This window comes from Amphiura filiformis, chromosome 20 (genome assembly GCF_039555335.1).
Source record: "Amphiura filiformis chromosome 20, Afil_fr2py, whole genome shotgun sequence".
Classification (NCBI taxonomy): Eukaryota; Metazoa; Echinodermata; class Ophiuroidea; order Amphilepidida; family Amphiuridae; genus Amphiura; species Amphiura filiformis.
In genome coordinates this window covers 16686498-16699647 of record NC_092647.1, presented here as the reverse complement: position 1 = coordinate 16699647, position 13150 = coordinate 16686498, and the positions used below count along the sequence as shown (strand labels likewise).

At 38.4% G+C, this 13150-nt stretch overlaps 1 protein-coding gene across 1 annotated transcript; it reads right to left on the bottom strand.

Moving 5' to 3' along the window:
• Positions 1-878: 878 nt before the first annotated feature.
• Positions 879-11105, bottom strand: LOC140142109 (uncharacterized). The gene is made up of 6 exons (XM_072164071.1): positions 10892-11105; positions 7541-7659; positions 6285-6466; positions 5236-5406; positions 4409-4464; positions 879-2296 (listed from the first exon to the last, which is right to left on the bottom strand). Exons 1-6 carry the CDS (start codon positions 11047-11049, stop codon positions 1396-1398), a joined length of 1587 nt encoding a protein of 528 aa, XP_072020172.1. The 5' UTR covers positions 11050-11105; the 3' UTR covers positions 879-1395.
• Positions 11106-13150: the final 2045 nt, after the last annotated feature.

Here is a 13150-nt window from a genome sequence, read left to right as displayed (position 1 = left end):
GACCAAGAAAGCATAAAGAATCTAACGCTAATGGGCAAAATTGTTGACTTTTTTGACCGAAAAAGCATACTACTGTTTTTTCCCGCTCACTACGCTACGCATAAATTAAACCGTTTTGGCTTTTCGATGATTGGGGAGCGACCACCCGCCCACGCCCCTGATAACGGCTTTCATTTAAAAATATTTTCCGACTTCCAGACACCACTATTCATATCATTTTTATCGTGCCTAGGCCTATTCATTGCGTAATTAATATAAGGCATCTCATATACAATGCAACTTTAAAACATACACCGCGTTGCGACTTAAACTTTGCATATTAATTAACCGGGACTTTGCAAATACGCCCCGGTCCCCGCAATCCGTGCATCCGCGGGTATTCATGCTCGTCGAAAATTTCGCGAAATAAGGGGTGTATTCAGATGAAGAAACGCGATTCGCGAAACACACAAAAAAAAGGGGTGTTTTTTTTCAAACCACGTGTACGCGAAATTGAAAAAAAAAGGGTATTTCCATCGCGCATCGAGCAGCCGACGCGTTTCTGCCAGAAAAGAGTATATTAGAAATATCATTCGCGTTTTAGCGAAAATAGGGGTATTGTCGAAGGGCAAATAATTGCGAAATCGCTAAAAAAGGGTGTTTTTCCCTAAAAACTTCGCGAAATGAGATGCAAAAGGGGGTGTTTTTAAAGTTCACCGACAAGCATGAATACCCGCGGATGCACGGAGTGCGGGGACCGGGAAATACGCTCAAAGAATCAGTTGTACTTAATGCCCGATCATTTGTATATACAGGCCTAAGGATGACATGAGAGAAGAAAAAATTTGAAAGGAATGGGGGTAAACACGGTCAAAAGAAAGAAATATTATTTCAACAAAGGTGAAATTGGACTGGGAAAGCATGGGAAAAAGTAAGACTCCAAAATTGGACGTATAGGCCTAATTGAGTAGGTCCATGCCTAAAACCTGCGGTCCGCAAGTCGGGCCCGTTAATGAAATCCATAAAAATATGCGGTTGGAAAATAAATAAATAACCAATAAAAGGGTGAAAATGGTGCATCAAATGGCTTCATTTGTACTCTCATTTTGAAAAATTTTCCAAATTCAGACACCCCCTTGGTCGCAAGCGCGACGGCCGGCGCTGTCACGCCGCATGGATATTCTTCAACATTTTGAAATTGCATCGCCCCCCTATCAAAATACCCTGGCGCCGCCCCTGTAAGGAGCTACTATTACTGTTTCATGCTTGTTTCAGGGGCGTGATTCAAAGCTTGTGAAATATCCAGAAAATATTTAAAAAATCCAGAAAAACGGTGTAAAATTGGGCAAAAATACCCTAAAACAGGCTGAAAATCAATAATATTGCGTAAATTTTAGCCACAAAAAATCTGGAAAATCAAGACAAATCACACCCTGTTGTTTTTACTAGAGCAGCCCACATATCAATACCATGTATCTTCTTCTTGTGCGTTTTCAGACTTACATTGTGTGTGTATGCTTCCTGGCATACATCGCACACATATGGTTTGTCTCCAGAATGAAGTCTTCTGTGTGTGACCATGTTGGATTTTCTAGCAAACCCTTTACCACAATCAGGACATTGCCATGGTTTTACCGTCATATGTATGGGACGGTGACTTAGAAGGTATGTTGACTTGCGAAAAGCTTTTCCACATATTTCACACTGCCAATTCTTCTCCTTTTTATGTTGAGTCTTACGTTTCTCAGCATCTGCTACACTCCTGAATGCACTATGACATGCTTTACACCTGATTGCAGCACTGGGTCTATAATTCTTGTGTTCTGTTGTGTACCTGTAAGACTTGAATTGTACTCCACATTCAGAACAAATTGAATCTACTAGAGTCTTCTGATGATTCCTCAGGTGTACCCCAATACGTTGCTCTGGTATATACTCCTCACAAGTGGAACATAACCTCATCTTGATTGTCAAAGCAGATACCTCAAAGTCTCCAAAAGCATCACAAGCATCGATGTTGCCCATCATTTTTTGCTTGACAACTTTATCTTTATGTTTCTTTGGTATGACAGTTTGCTGGTCACCATGTGACTTTATTATATGCTCCTTCATATCAGCCGGGTGGTGCATTTCTTTACAGAGGCGACATTTCAAGTGCAACGGCAGCATGAGACCTTTAGCATATGCATTCTGGGTCGTACCGGTGGTCTCACTCTGTGCAGGGGAGGACTTCTTGCTATCTTTCTTCAATCTCCTTTTCTTTATCTTATTTGCTTGTGATTCTTTTCTGCTTGAATTTTGCTGCTCCGAAATATTTCTGTAAAGTTAATGAAAGAAAAGGTTTATCACAACATATGGAAAGGTTTCTACACAAAAACGATTCTCTTATAAACCATCATGCACACAGTTTCCACATTTTCCTCCAAGATCTTCCAAGCAGAGAACAACAAGCAGTGAATGTCTCCACTACAGTCTTTGATTACACTACACGGTTGAGACCATAGCAATGTGAGAGCTGTGGAGCTTCTAGCTGAAAAATGGGCTTCTTTGATTGGTTGTTGTTGAAACCTCAAGTGTTCCCTTCATCCAATCAGAATTTTTTAAATATCAAACGAAAGCTAACACTTCCCCCTAAAAACACTTTTAGACACTAGGTCACATTACAATCCAGTGAACAACTATTATGATATTTAGTCATACTTTAGGAGCTTGCAGACCTATTGTACTCTGTTGCCAGGGACGTATGAAGGCATTCGAATATCTATGTTAAATGACATAATTGGTTTTGATATTTAAATAGATGGGCGGACCCCAACGGTCACGATTTGCTTCGATGAACTCACTGATTCTTACTATTTATGTAAGTGGATGGCCTTCCACTGTACAGGTTGAGTGAACATGAAAAGCCAGCTTCGTAGTAACCAAAATGATGTGACAGGAAACGGCCTTGGCAAAAGCACGACTATAATGTGCGGACATTTGAGCAAGATAGTTACGTCTTAGAATGTAATGAACAGATAACGCAATTCAAGGCGAATGTGGTAAATCTGTTGCAAACTACCTATCCAAGCACATTTTTTGACCAAAATGTAGGTTTTAAAAGTCAAAACCTCAAGTGTTCCTTACAATATTTGTCAAATTTTATGTCATTAAAGGGGCATTTCGTGATCCACAGCCTCATCCCCCCACTTTTCTCAAAAAAAGTTGAGATTTTTATATCACTGGAAACCTCTGGCTACATAATGTTTATGTACAAAATATTTCTTGCAGATTAATTTGTTTTGCAAAGATATCGTGAAATTTGAATTTCGTTCTGGTGCACCAGAACGAAATTACAACGCATTGTCTATGGAGCAGTGTAATACACATAATCATGCATAACTCGCAAACGCATAAAATCGGAATCAACTGAAATTTTTGGAATAGGCTTTTTTCGTGGATATGTACTGAAAAATGTCATAAAAAGAGGATGCTAGGATCACGAAATACTCCTTTAAGTGAAAAAGCACACTTATATTGTCCATACACTAGAGTCACTAGAATGAACAATGGCCAATTCTCTTTAAATTGCAACTCTTGTGCAAAAGGTTACTATTTTCGCCTGTTTTGTCATACTTGGGGCTCGTGCATTAGACACATCAATATCAGCGTATGTGCATTATTTGGTCTAATTTCTCTCCCAATAAGTAATACTCGTTCATCATTCATTAACCCCATGAGAACTACCTGCCGATTGGCCAATAAGAAGTTTTCATTATCAATTGGACCAATCAGCAACATTGTGAAAATAATTTCACAGCACAAACAAAATTGGGGTGAATTATTTTGCAAAGCTCCAAACTGATTGGTGATTAAAGTGACAATATCACATAATTGACCAATCAGAGGCAATGTTAGATCGGCAGGTAGTGCTCAGTGGGTTAACCTATAATCGTCTGCTCCAGTTGAAATCCATACACCCCTATGGAAGACTTGAGCTGAATCTCCCACACAGGGGGTGTAGATTCAGTTCAAATGGGGTTACCTGAATGGGTGAATCCATATTTGAAATCTACACCCTCTGTGTGGGAGATTAATGTCATGTGCTCCATAGAGGGTGTATGGATTTCAACTAGAATAGCCACATACTTGCCTGTCACAAAAAGTGGACCATTTTGCCACATTCCATCTCTTTGCACTTTGGTTAGAGAATAAACAATAGGAATTTTGTGTGATAGATGACAGGCAGGTCCAATATATTTGGCTAAAATTCCGGACAGTTGTTATTAATATCATTTTATATTTTTTATAGCAAAATTAAAATTTGACACAAAATCATATATCATATGGCTTTAAAAACTATAATAGTTTACAAACAAGTGTGTCATGGTGTCAAGCTGTTTCATCTGACATAATTTAATATTAACCAATTAAAAGTTATAATACTTACAGGGTTTTTAGCACCTTATTTTTCTTCTTGAACCAGCCTTTTTGTCTTTGAGGTGACTAAAAGAAAAGAATCAAATGCAATAAATACTTAAAAGAAGACAGACAGACCCAGATTTTGCATTTGGACATATTTTATGAAATATTTCATATTTGTATAAGTCCATATCAAGAACGACGAACTTGTCGACTGCTACATGTCTCTTTTCACATAATAGCTAGGAATAAATACCTGACTCATGATCTCCCAAGTGGAGGTCACTTTAAATCAAGTCACATAGTCAAGGAATGTTCTCTGTATTCCTAACCCATGTGACTTGGGATGATTTGAAGTGACCTCCACTTTGGAGATGAGTCTGGTATGTATTCCTAGCTATTATGGGAAATGAGACACATGTAGCAGCCGACAAGTGCATCGTTTTGATATGGATGTACACATTTTCATGTTTTCAAAGGATCATACATCAGGTATGGGACTACACATTTATGAAAAAGTCTGGAAGAGCGCGTAAAATTGGACAAAAACACCTGAAAATGGTCTGAAAATAAATAAAACTGCGGGAATTTTGACATCAAAAAAGACTGGTTCCAGAGTTTTGACTGGAAATTATCATGCCTGATACATAGTCTCTTTCAAAAAAAACCTGGACACTACTGGTCATCTAACAATATTTCTGACAAAGGGAGTGTGAATTTCATATGGGGTTACCTGAATGGGTAGGTCCATTTAAAATTCACACTCCCTGTGTGAGAGATTGAGATCAAGTTTTCTACAGGGGTATATGGATTTCAACTGGAATAGCACAGTATGTGCACTTTTACAGTACTTACATGATCTTCATCTGACGAGTCTGAGCTGTGTGAATCATCGTCTTCCAATGAGGGGTCATAATCTTTGTCTTGCTTATCAACGACCATTTGATGAGATGTTTCAAGTTGCAGCTCGTCATCTTCAAATTCTGATGTTTCCTCTTGTTTAATGTCCTGCGTGCTAGCCATAGGCTTCAACATAAAAAGTCCAAGTTATGAGATAATTTCTCAAAATATCAAAGAGCTATTTATTATAAGAACCGCTGAACCAATACTAGGCTTCATTAGGCGGAAGAACCGTATTTAGTATAAGCTTTGGACATTTAATTATGTTCTTTATTTTCCACCTGACTTACCTGGGTGAAAAATAAAGAAAATAATTAAATATCCAAAGCTAACGCTAAATATGGCGCCTCCGCCTAAGGGGCTGTGCAATAATTATGAGCCCCTCAGGGGTAAAATTTATAAATAATTGCATATTTAAGCATTTCTGTGCTGTTTTCCTTTTTAGAGTGTTTTATTTAAGGCTAGGCATCCCATGGATGTGTGCCAAAAATAAAATCGGTTGCCCCCCCCACTCGGCTTGCCAAAAATTGCTTCCCTCCCCTCTTTCGGCTCGCCAAAAATTTCTTGCCCCCCCTCCCATCAGAGTTCATAATTATTACACAGCCCCCCATCAATTTAAAATTAATTCTTTCACATGCATGAAAACTGGTCTTGAAAAAAACACACACTGAAAACCATATTTTTTTACCATTTTCTGGGAATTTGATTAGGCTGAAAAACAGTCAAAATAAAAACAAACAAAAAATGCTGAAATCAGCTAAAACACCAATAATTCTTATGCCTACTTTTAATATACTTATCATTATGTATCAATGCAATTAAACAATAATCTAAATTACTGCCTCGATGAAATCATATACATGTATATGAGCATAATTATCAAAACAAAGAAAGAAATATGAAAAATTTAACATTTTGACTCGGCCCCTCCAATGCTGCAGAGTCAATTGTGTCCATGCACTTCAAACCTTTGTTGATGTACATGTGAAAAAAGAGTCACCTACCTCCCGATAGCCAATTACTTCGTCTTCTAATGTAGCCTCCTCAAAGTCTTGTTTCACTTGAACCTCCTCAGTTGCTGAGTCAGTTTCATCTTCAGATGTGTTCACTTCAAAGTCTTGTTTTACCTCTTTAATTGTAGTTTCTGTTGCATCTGCAGTTTTGTCCTTGTTGTTTCTGGTATGTGCTTCAGCATAAAAAAGAAAAAGAGAAAAAAATTTCATCGGCACTAGGGTTGTTGTCGAGTAGAATTTTCATAGTCGACAATAATCAAATCTCTAGATCCAACGACGGCAAGTTATTAAGTTTTGGTGCATTTTAAAAACTTATGAAAATGCAATCAAAATTAGACAATATCCTTAGATGAAGATTCTTATTCTCAGATGTTTATACAGTCATTTAATTTCAATGCCCAAAACGTAGGATGTACTATCATGTACTATATTGTAGAATATGTACCCCGGTATATTGTAAATAAAAAAAAACATGATCCTGCCTGCTAAGTGCTACTAAATTTTACTCAAAACTGAAATGATAATTCTGTAAGTATTTTAAAACAGAACACCCTCATGCATTTAGTATCAGTTCGGGGGCACTCGTAATAACCGGACGTCTCTGATTTCAAAGACGGGTCAGTGATTTCACATACGGGGTCTGTGATATCACATACGCCGAGCTTTGTTGACAACTCATTTCGATGCAGCACATCGAACGAAGCTGAGTGTATTACAATAAGCTTTCCTATGTTTAGCAAATATCTACCTGTGCAAAAATTATATCTATCTGTGCAAATTCTGACAAATGGTCCCAGAACACACTTAGATTGCAATGGCTAAAATCAAATGTTTTGAAGTAAAAAAAAAATCCCAATTTTACTATCCAATTCATGAATTGGATAGTAAAATTAGCAGGCACTAAACATGCTCAACTTGGGCTAGCTACAACCCTGATAAAGCCTATACACAAAATTATTCCCACTGCGCTGGCATGTTCATCAAAATTACTTACATTGTTTGCGACTGGGTTTTGAAACTAGGGAGTATGTGATTTATGAGACATCTCTGAAATATGATACTGTTATGTGACATGACGCTTCAAGAGTATTTGATATCAGAGATGTCTTTGAATTAGCAGTGCCCCTGAACTGGTATAGGACTGTTATCATGATAGTGAGATGATTAAATTAGTCAGACAGAACACCATTTTCATGTGTATGAGCACCATGGAAAAAAGAGATCCGTTCTTCTCTGAAAGCTAATACCTGGAGCACCTGTATTCTCTATTTTTGTGAATGTTGCATTCCATACACCAAGGTCTTCTTCCATTCCTGCACCACGCAAAGTATCATGCATGAAGGTTTGGTCAACTTCAGGTAAAATTCTATAAATGAAAAAGGTTTAAAATTCGGTTAAAATTAAAGTATGTGATTGGGGCTCGAGCAAACTGGCATATGAAAATATTGAGAGAGAAAAAATCAGGACTCAGCGGGGATTGAACCCCGGTCGCTGGATTACCGGTCCAGAGCTTTACCACTGTACAACCTGAGTTCACAGTCGGTACTCGGGCAATCTCAACTTAAGTCCCCATGATAACTCTCTCATTGTGTCTCAAGCGGCCAATTATATATTAAATAATGAAGAAGGAGGTGGCCTATATGCTTCACCCTGGCAGGGCGTAAGACAATGCGAAACACAAATTAATATATGCGAGGATCGGAAATAAACGATGCAAGCCCGATTGGGGCTCGAGCAAACTGGCATATGAAAATATTGAGAGAGAAAAATCAGGACTCAGCTGGGATTGAACTCCGGTCACTGGATTACCGGTCCAGAGCTTTACCACTGTACAACCTGAGTTCACAGTCGGTACTCGGGCAATCTCAACTTAAGTCCCCATGATAACTCTCTCATTGTGTCTCAAGCGGCCAATTATATATTAAATAATGAAGAAGGAGGTGGCCTATATGCTTCACCCTGGCAGGCGTAAGACAATGCGAAACACAAATTAATATATGCGAGGATCGGAAATAAGCGATGCAAGCCGAGAAATTATAATTTAAATGGCGTGATTGGGGCTCGAGCAAACTGGCATATGAAAATATTGAGAGAGAAAAAATCAGTTGTACGTGGTAAAGCTCTGGACCGGTAATCCAGCGACCGGGGTTCACTTCCCGCTGAGTCCTGATTTTTTCTCTCTCAATATTTTCATATGCCAGTTTGCTCGAGCCCCAATCACGCCATTTAAATTATAATTTCTCGGCTTGCATCGCTTATTTCCGATCCTCGATATATTAATTTGTGTTTCGCATTGTCTTACGCCCTGCCAGGGTGAAGCATATAGGCCACCTCCTTCTTCATTATTTAAAATTAAAGTACAACGTCATAGAATGGCAAATCAGTGTAAGGAATGGTTGAGAATTTAATCATTTTCATTTGACATCAGAAAATGTGTTTCACACTCACAGAGTCTATGGGCTATTCCAGTTGAAATCCACACATATGAAAGACATGTAGATTTCAAATGGCCCATTCAGGTAGCCCCATTTGCAATTCACAATCACCATGCTCACTTTGTGGTCATGTCTTCCATAGTGGGTGTATGGATGGATTTCAACTAAATAATTTCAATAGTATAAAAGTTTATACCATCATGTAGAAGGGCTCACACTTTCACAGTAAGGGGCTTTCGGTGAGCATGGTGAGAGCAAAATGTAAAAAATATGGGGTCATTGGGTGAGAGCATGATTTTGGGCATTCGGTGAGAGCAAAATGTAAAAAATATGGGGTTATTGGGTGAGAACATGACCTTTTTTAAAATGCAACCTTTGACCAAAACTGGCAAATTTGGGCCAAAATGGTTTCAAAATAAAAAAAATATCATGGTGGTCTGACAGTATCCCACAGGGCCAGGGGCAGAGGAGAATGCTGCACAGAGATCTCGACAGCTTTTCTCCTTGCCCCTTGGATTATGCCACTACTCCATCGCACCAAAATAAAAATTGTTGCAATGGTCCACATGATATGGGGAATTGGGACATTTTTTCCAGGAGCACATTATCATTGGGTTCTACTGCCTCAACAGAGTTGATCACAACATGAATTTCTTTCTAAGGTTAGAATCTTTTAATGAGGCCACCAGATCATTACACCTCTATACGCTGGCGAAGTTACGTAATAATCGGATTAACTACCATAGCAATAGGTGAAAACAATTTTTGAATATACCGCGCTGCACTGATACATTCACGCGATACCTCTTCATTAAACCATATCATGCTGATTACTTGCACCTGTAAGATTAGTATCTTTGAAAAGAACAGTATTGTATTCAATCTATGATTGCTGACATACACAGGTGATGAGTGTAACCTGCTTGTAGTGCAGCGATATGTTCAAAATTGTTTTCACCTATTGCTATGGTAATTAATCCGATTAATTACGTAACTTCACCAGCGTATGGTCATCATAGCTATAGATCAATGAGTTTATTGAGTTGTATAAGTGGTATTTAGTTCCAGGAAGTGAGTTTTGCTTGAGGCATGTGTTTAAATGTTGATAGCTCCGACAGGAGTATCATTTATTACCGTTGAGCTGGTTGAAAAAGGATGCAAAAAATGGTTAATTCTGCAAAGGCAGTGGAACCTAATGTTTCTTCAAAGTTTACCTTAACCACCTGATCTAACATTCTCTCTGATTGGTCAACTACATGATATCTTCATTTTAATCACCAATCAGAATGGAGCTTGGCAAATAATTCACCCCTATATTTTTGTGTGGTGAAATTATTCTAACAACGTTGCTGATTGGTCCAATTGATAATGAAAACTTCTTTTTGGCCAATCGGCAGGTAGTTCTCATGGGGTTAAAGAACCAAATACAGCATGTTTTTCCTGTGAATTCAAGGTGCAGTCAGTAGGTTTATTGTCAGAATAACTATGTTCCTTTTCAAGACGGCAAGCTGAACTGTCAGTCAAAATCAAAGATCTTTTAGTAAAGCAAGATGAGAGTTAGTGTACATGTTCACATAACCTCCTTCAACTTATTTGCATAGAATTGGATACCAGGATCGTATTCTGATTCGTTGAACTTCGAATTAGCATACTTTTGGATACCTCCATATTTGGGTTTACCTAATTAATTATTAATGACAATTACATTGTTTACACCATGACGTCATTATTAGAGCTTGTCACTCGTCCGATTCAAAACACGAAAAGCATAAATTTGCACTTTTCTTTCCATTTAAAACGTTATATCATGACATACCACATAGCGGAGGAGTTAGTTTTTTATTTAAGGAAAATATTCTTGGCGATGACCCCATGTTGACAATGGCTAAATATGTTGCATTAGTTCTGGAAAGGGTCCGTCGACGGTCCGCCATTTTTTCCTTCAGATTTCGAAGTCATTTAGTAGACTTGCTTACCAGTCGTTTTCATTATCCTAACTACAGTTTGCACCTTGAAAAGTGAACTTGACGCACGTGATGCGAAAAATTCTTGCCGTACCTTTTTTGATTCATTTTTCAGCCGGGACGGTTACGTTTGCGGCCACACATCGGTATAGGGATAACCGGTTCTTGTGTATATTAGAATTCTGTTGTCAAAACCTACCTGTTCTCCTTGTTTGCGTCTTCTTCTTTGAATCCCATTCGCATTGCTGCTGCAGCCATCATGTCAGTCGCATGATGAAACGGAGACCACTCCCATGGTTTGGTTTTACTGAAGATGCCTTGTGACTGTGAGCAAGAGGGGTCTGCCCTGAAAATCATAAAGATATTTCACAGAGTAAAGTCGGATTCAGACACTACATCGCAACATGCTTTTTTGCACCAAAGCATCGCACAATGAAATTTAAGGGGCTGTGCAATAATTATGAGCCCCCTAGGTAAAATTTTCAAATGGCCTGCCAAAAATTGTTTGCCTCCCTCTCTGCCTGCCAAAAATTGCTTGCACCCCCCAGCCTGCCAAAATATCTTCACCCTCCTTTGCATAGTAATTTTTGGGATCGTAATTAGCAAACCTTATATGGTCTAGATAAATGTTTGGAGCAGAATAAGCAGGAAAATTTGCATATTTTTAAATATAGATATGCAAATTTTTAAATTTAAAAGCGTTTCAGTATCGGTTCCTATAGCCTTTTTAGTGCATTCATATATTCATGACTAAACGGTTGTTCATACATACTCGCTATATAACAGCATGCGTGATTGGTCGATAGGCGGGCATAAACAACGTTTATGCCCGGCGTTCGATCATAAATAAGCGGCGAGAACTGATGGACGCTTCGCGAGTAGGATATTACGCGTCTATGTTCGCGAGCTATTTACATAAAGCGCGAGTGATGTACGCGATGTTCAGCTGGCGTCCCAAGCACGATGGACTGAGCAAGAAAACGTTTTCTTACAATTAGGAAAAAAAAAAAAAGATGTTTGCTTGCCCTCAACCGACCGACCCTAATTTTGGAAATTGGAAAAAAGGTGTTTTTTTCTATTTACTGTACAAAAGAATACTGACCCTATTTTTGGAAATTCTGGAAAAAGTTTTTTTTCTTTTCAAAATTTTTCATTCTGAAGATGTAAAAAAATGTATTTTGGAGCTTGTATTCCACATTTTACTTGTTTTGGAATGTTAGTTGATTCATTTTGACACCAAAAATGTATTATTTTTCATATTTTGAGCCTTAATTAATACAAACAGTAGAGTTTGTTAGTAATTAGAAGAAAAAAAAGAAGAAGAAAAAAAAAAGAAATCCCGACCGACCGACCCAATTGTTAAAATTCAATTGAGGGCAAGCAAACAATTTTTTTTTCTTGGCCTTAGCGATGGAGAAACTGTTAAAAAATGATAAGGAACTGGTAGTTTTAGTTTAAAATGATGGTATTTTTAGTTTTGGAGGGAAATAACAGCAAGCAGAGTGTTGCGTCTGTATGAACGGAGTTCATTCATATATTTCATGAGTAAGCGTTGACTCGGGCTAAAGCCCTCGGGCATAAACAATCGTTTAGTCATGAAAATATATGAATGAACCCCTAATTTATGCCCTCGGGCTAAAGCCCTCGGGCATAAACAATCGTTTAGTCATGAAAATATATGAATGAACCCCTAATTTATGCCCTCGGGCATAAACAACCGTTTAGTCATGAAAATATATGAATGAACCGCTAAACCTATAAATTTAGTCATGAAAATATATGAATGAACCCCGTTCAATACATTCCAAACATTTTGTGATTTTATTTTATCAAAATAATAACAAAAAATTACAAGTAAGTTGAGTAACATTATTAAAAAGCATGATTTTCCTTCATTTTCCCTACCCGGCGATGACACATCCGGAGCACCGGGCATAAATGCTGTTTACACAACAGCTACTAGTACAGGCCTTCATTTTTGACAACTGTAGGAGCTCTGTTAATCACTCTCTCGTGTTTACTAAGCCAGTGCTCACTGTCTGACATCTTTGGTGAGCATGATTGTGAGTGTCAGACAGTGTGCATGTGTGTGACTCGTGCATGCGTGAGGATAGGAATTAATAGGATTCATCCGATTCATGGATTTCGGAAAGAAGCATGTATGCATGCTCAACTCAATATGTGACACGATCAAGGGAAATAAGTCGGATGTCGCTATAGCCAAAATAACAAATTCTCGATCATGAGAGGATGTACTTCTGCGTCAGCGTACTTTTCATAGAATAACACGATCGCGCGACCTGCATGACTGAACCTTGACCTTGTCTAGCAATGACCGTGCGATTGGTCAATTCTCCAAAGCTGTGTTTGCGCCGTAAGCGCCGGTCTTTGCGTAGTACGCTCGGCGCAAATAACTCTGCGTACCGAAGTTGGCTCTCATGATCAAGAATTTATTATT

What these genes read in the sequence shown, in the direction of transcription:
- LOC140142109 (XM_072164071.1), bottom strand. Translation starts at nt 11,049, where the DNA reads ATGATTTTCAGGGCAGACCCCTCTTGCTCACAGTCACAAGGCATCTTC. An exon ending in ACTCGTCAGATGAAGATCAT is followed by an intron (nt 4,465 to 5,235) that starts GTAAGTACTGTA and finishes CTTTTCTTTTAG; the next exon opens with TCACCTCAAAGACAAAAAGG. An exon ending in AATAAGGTGCTAAAAACCCT is followed by an intron (nt 2,297 to 4,408) that starts GTAAGTATTATA and finishes TTAACTTTACAG; the next exon opens with AAATATTTCGGAGCAGCAAA.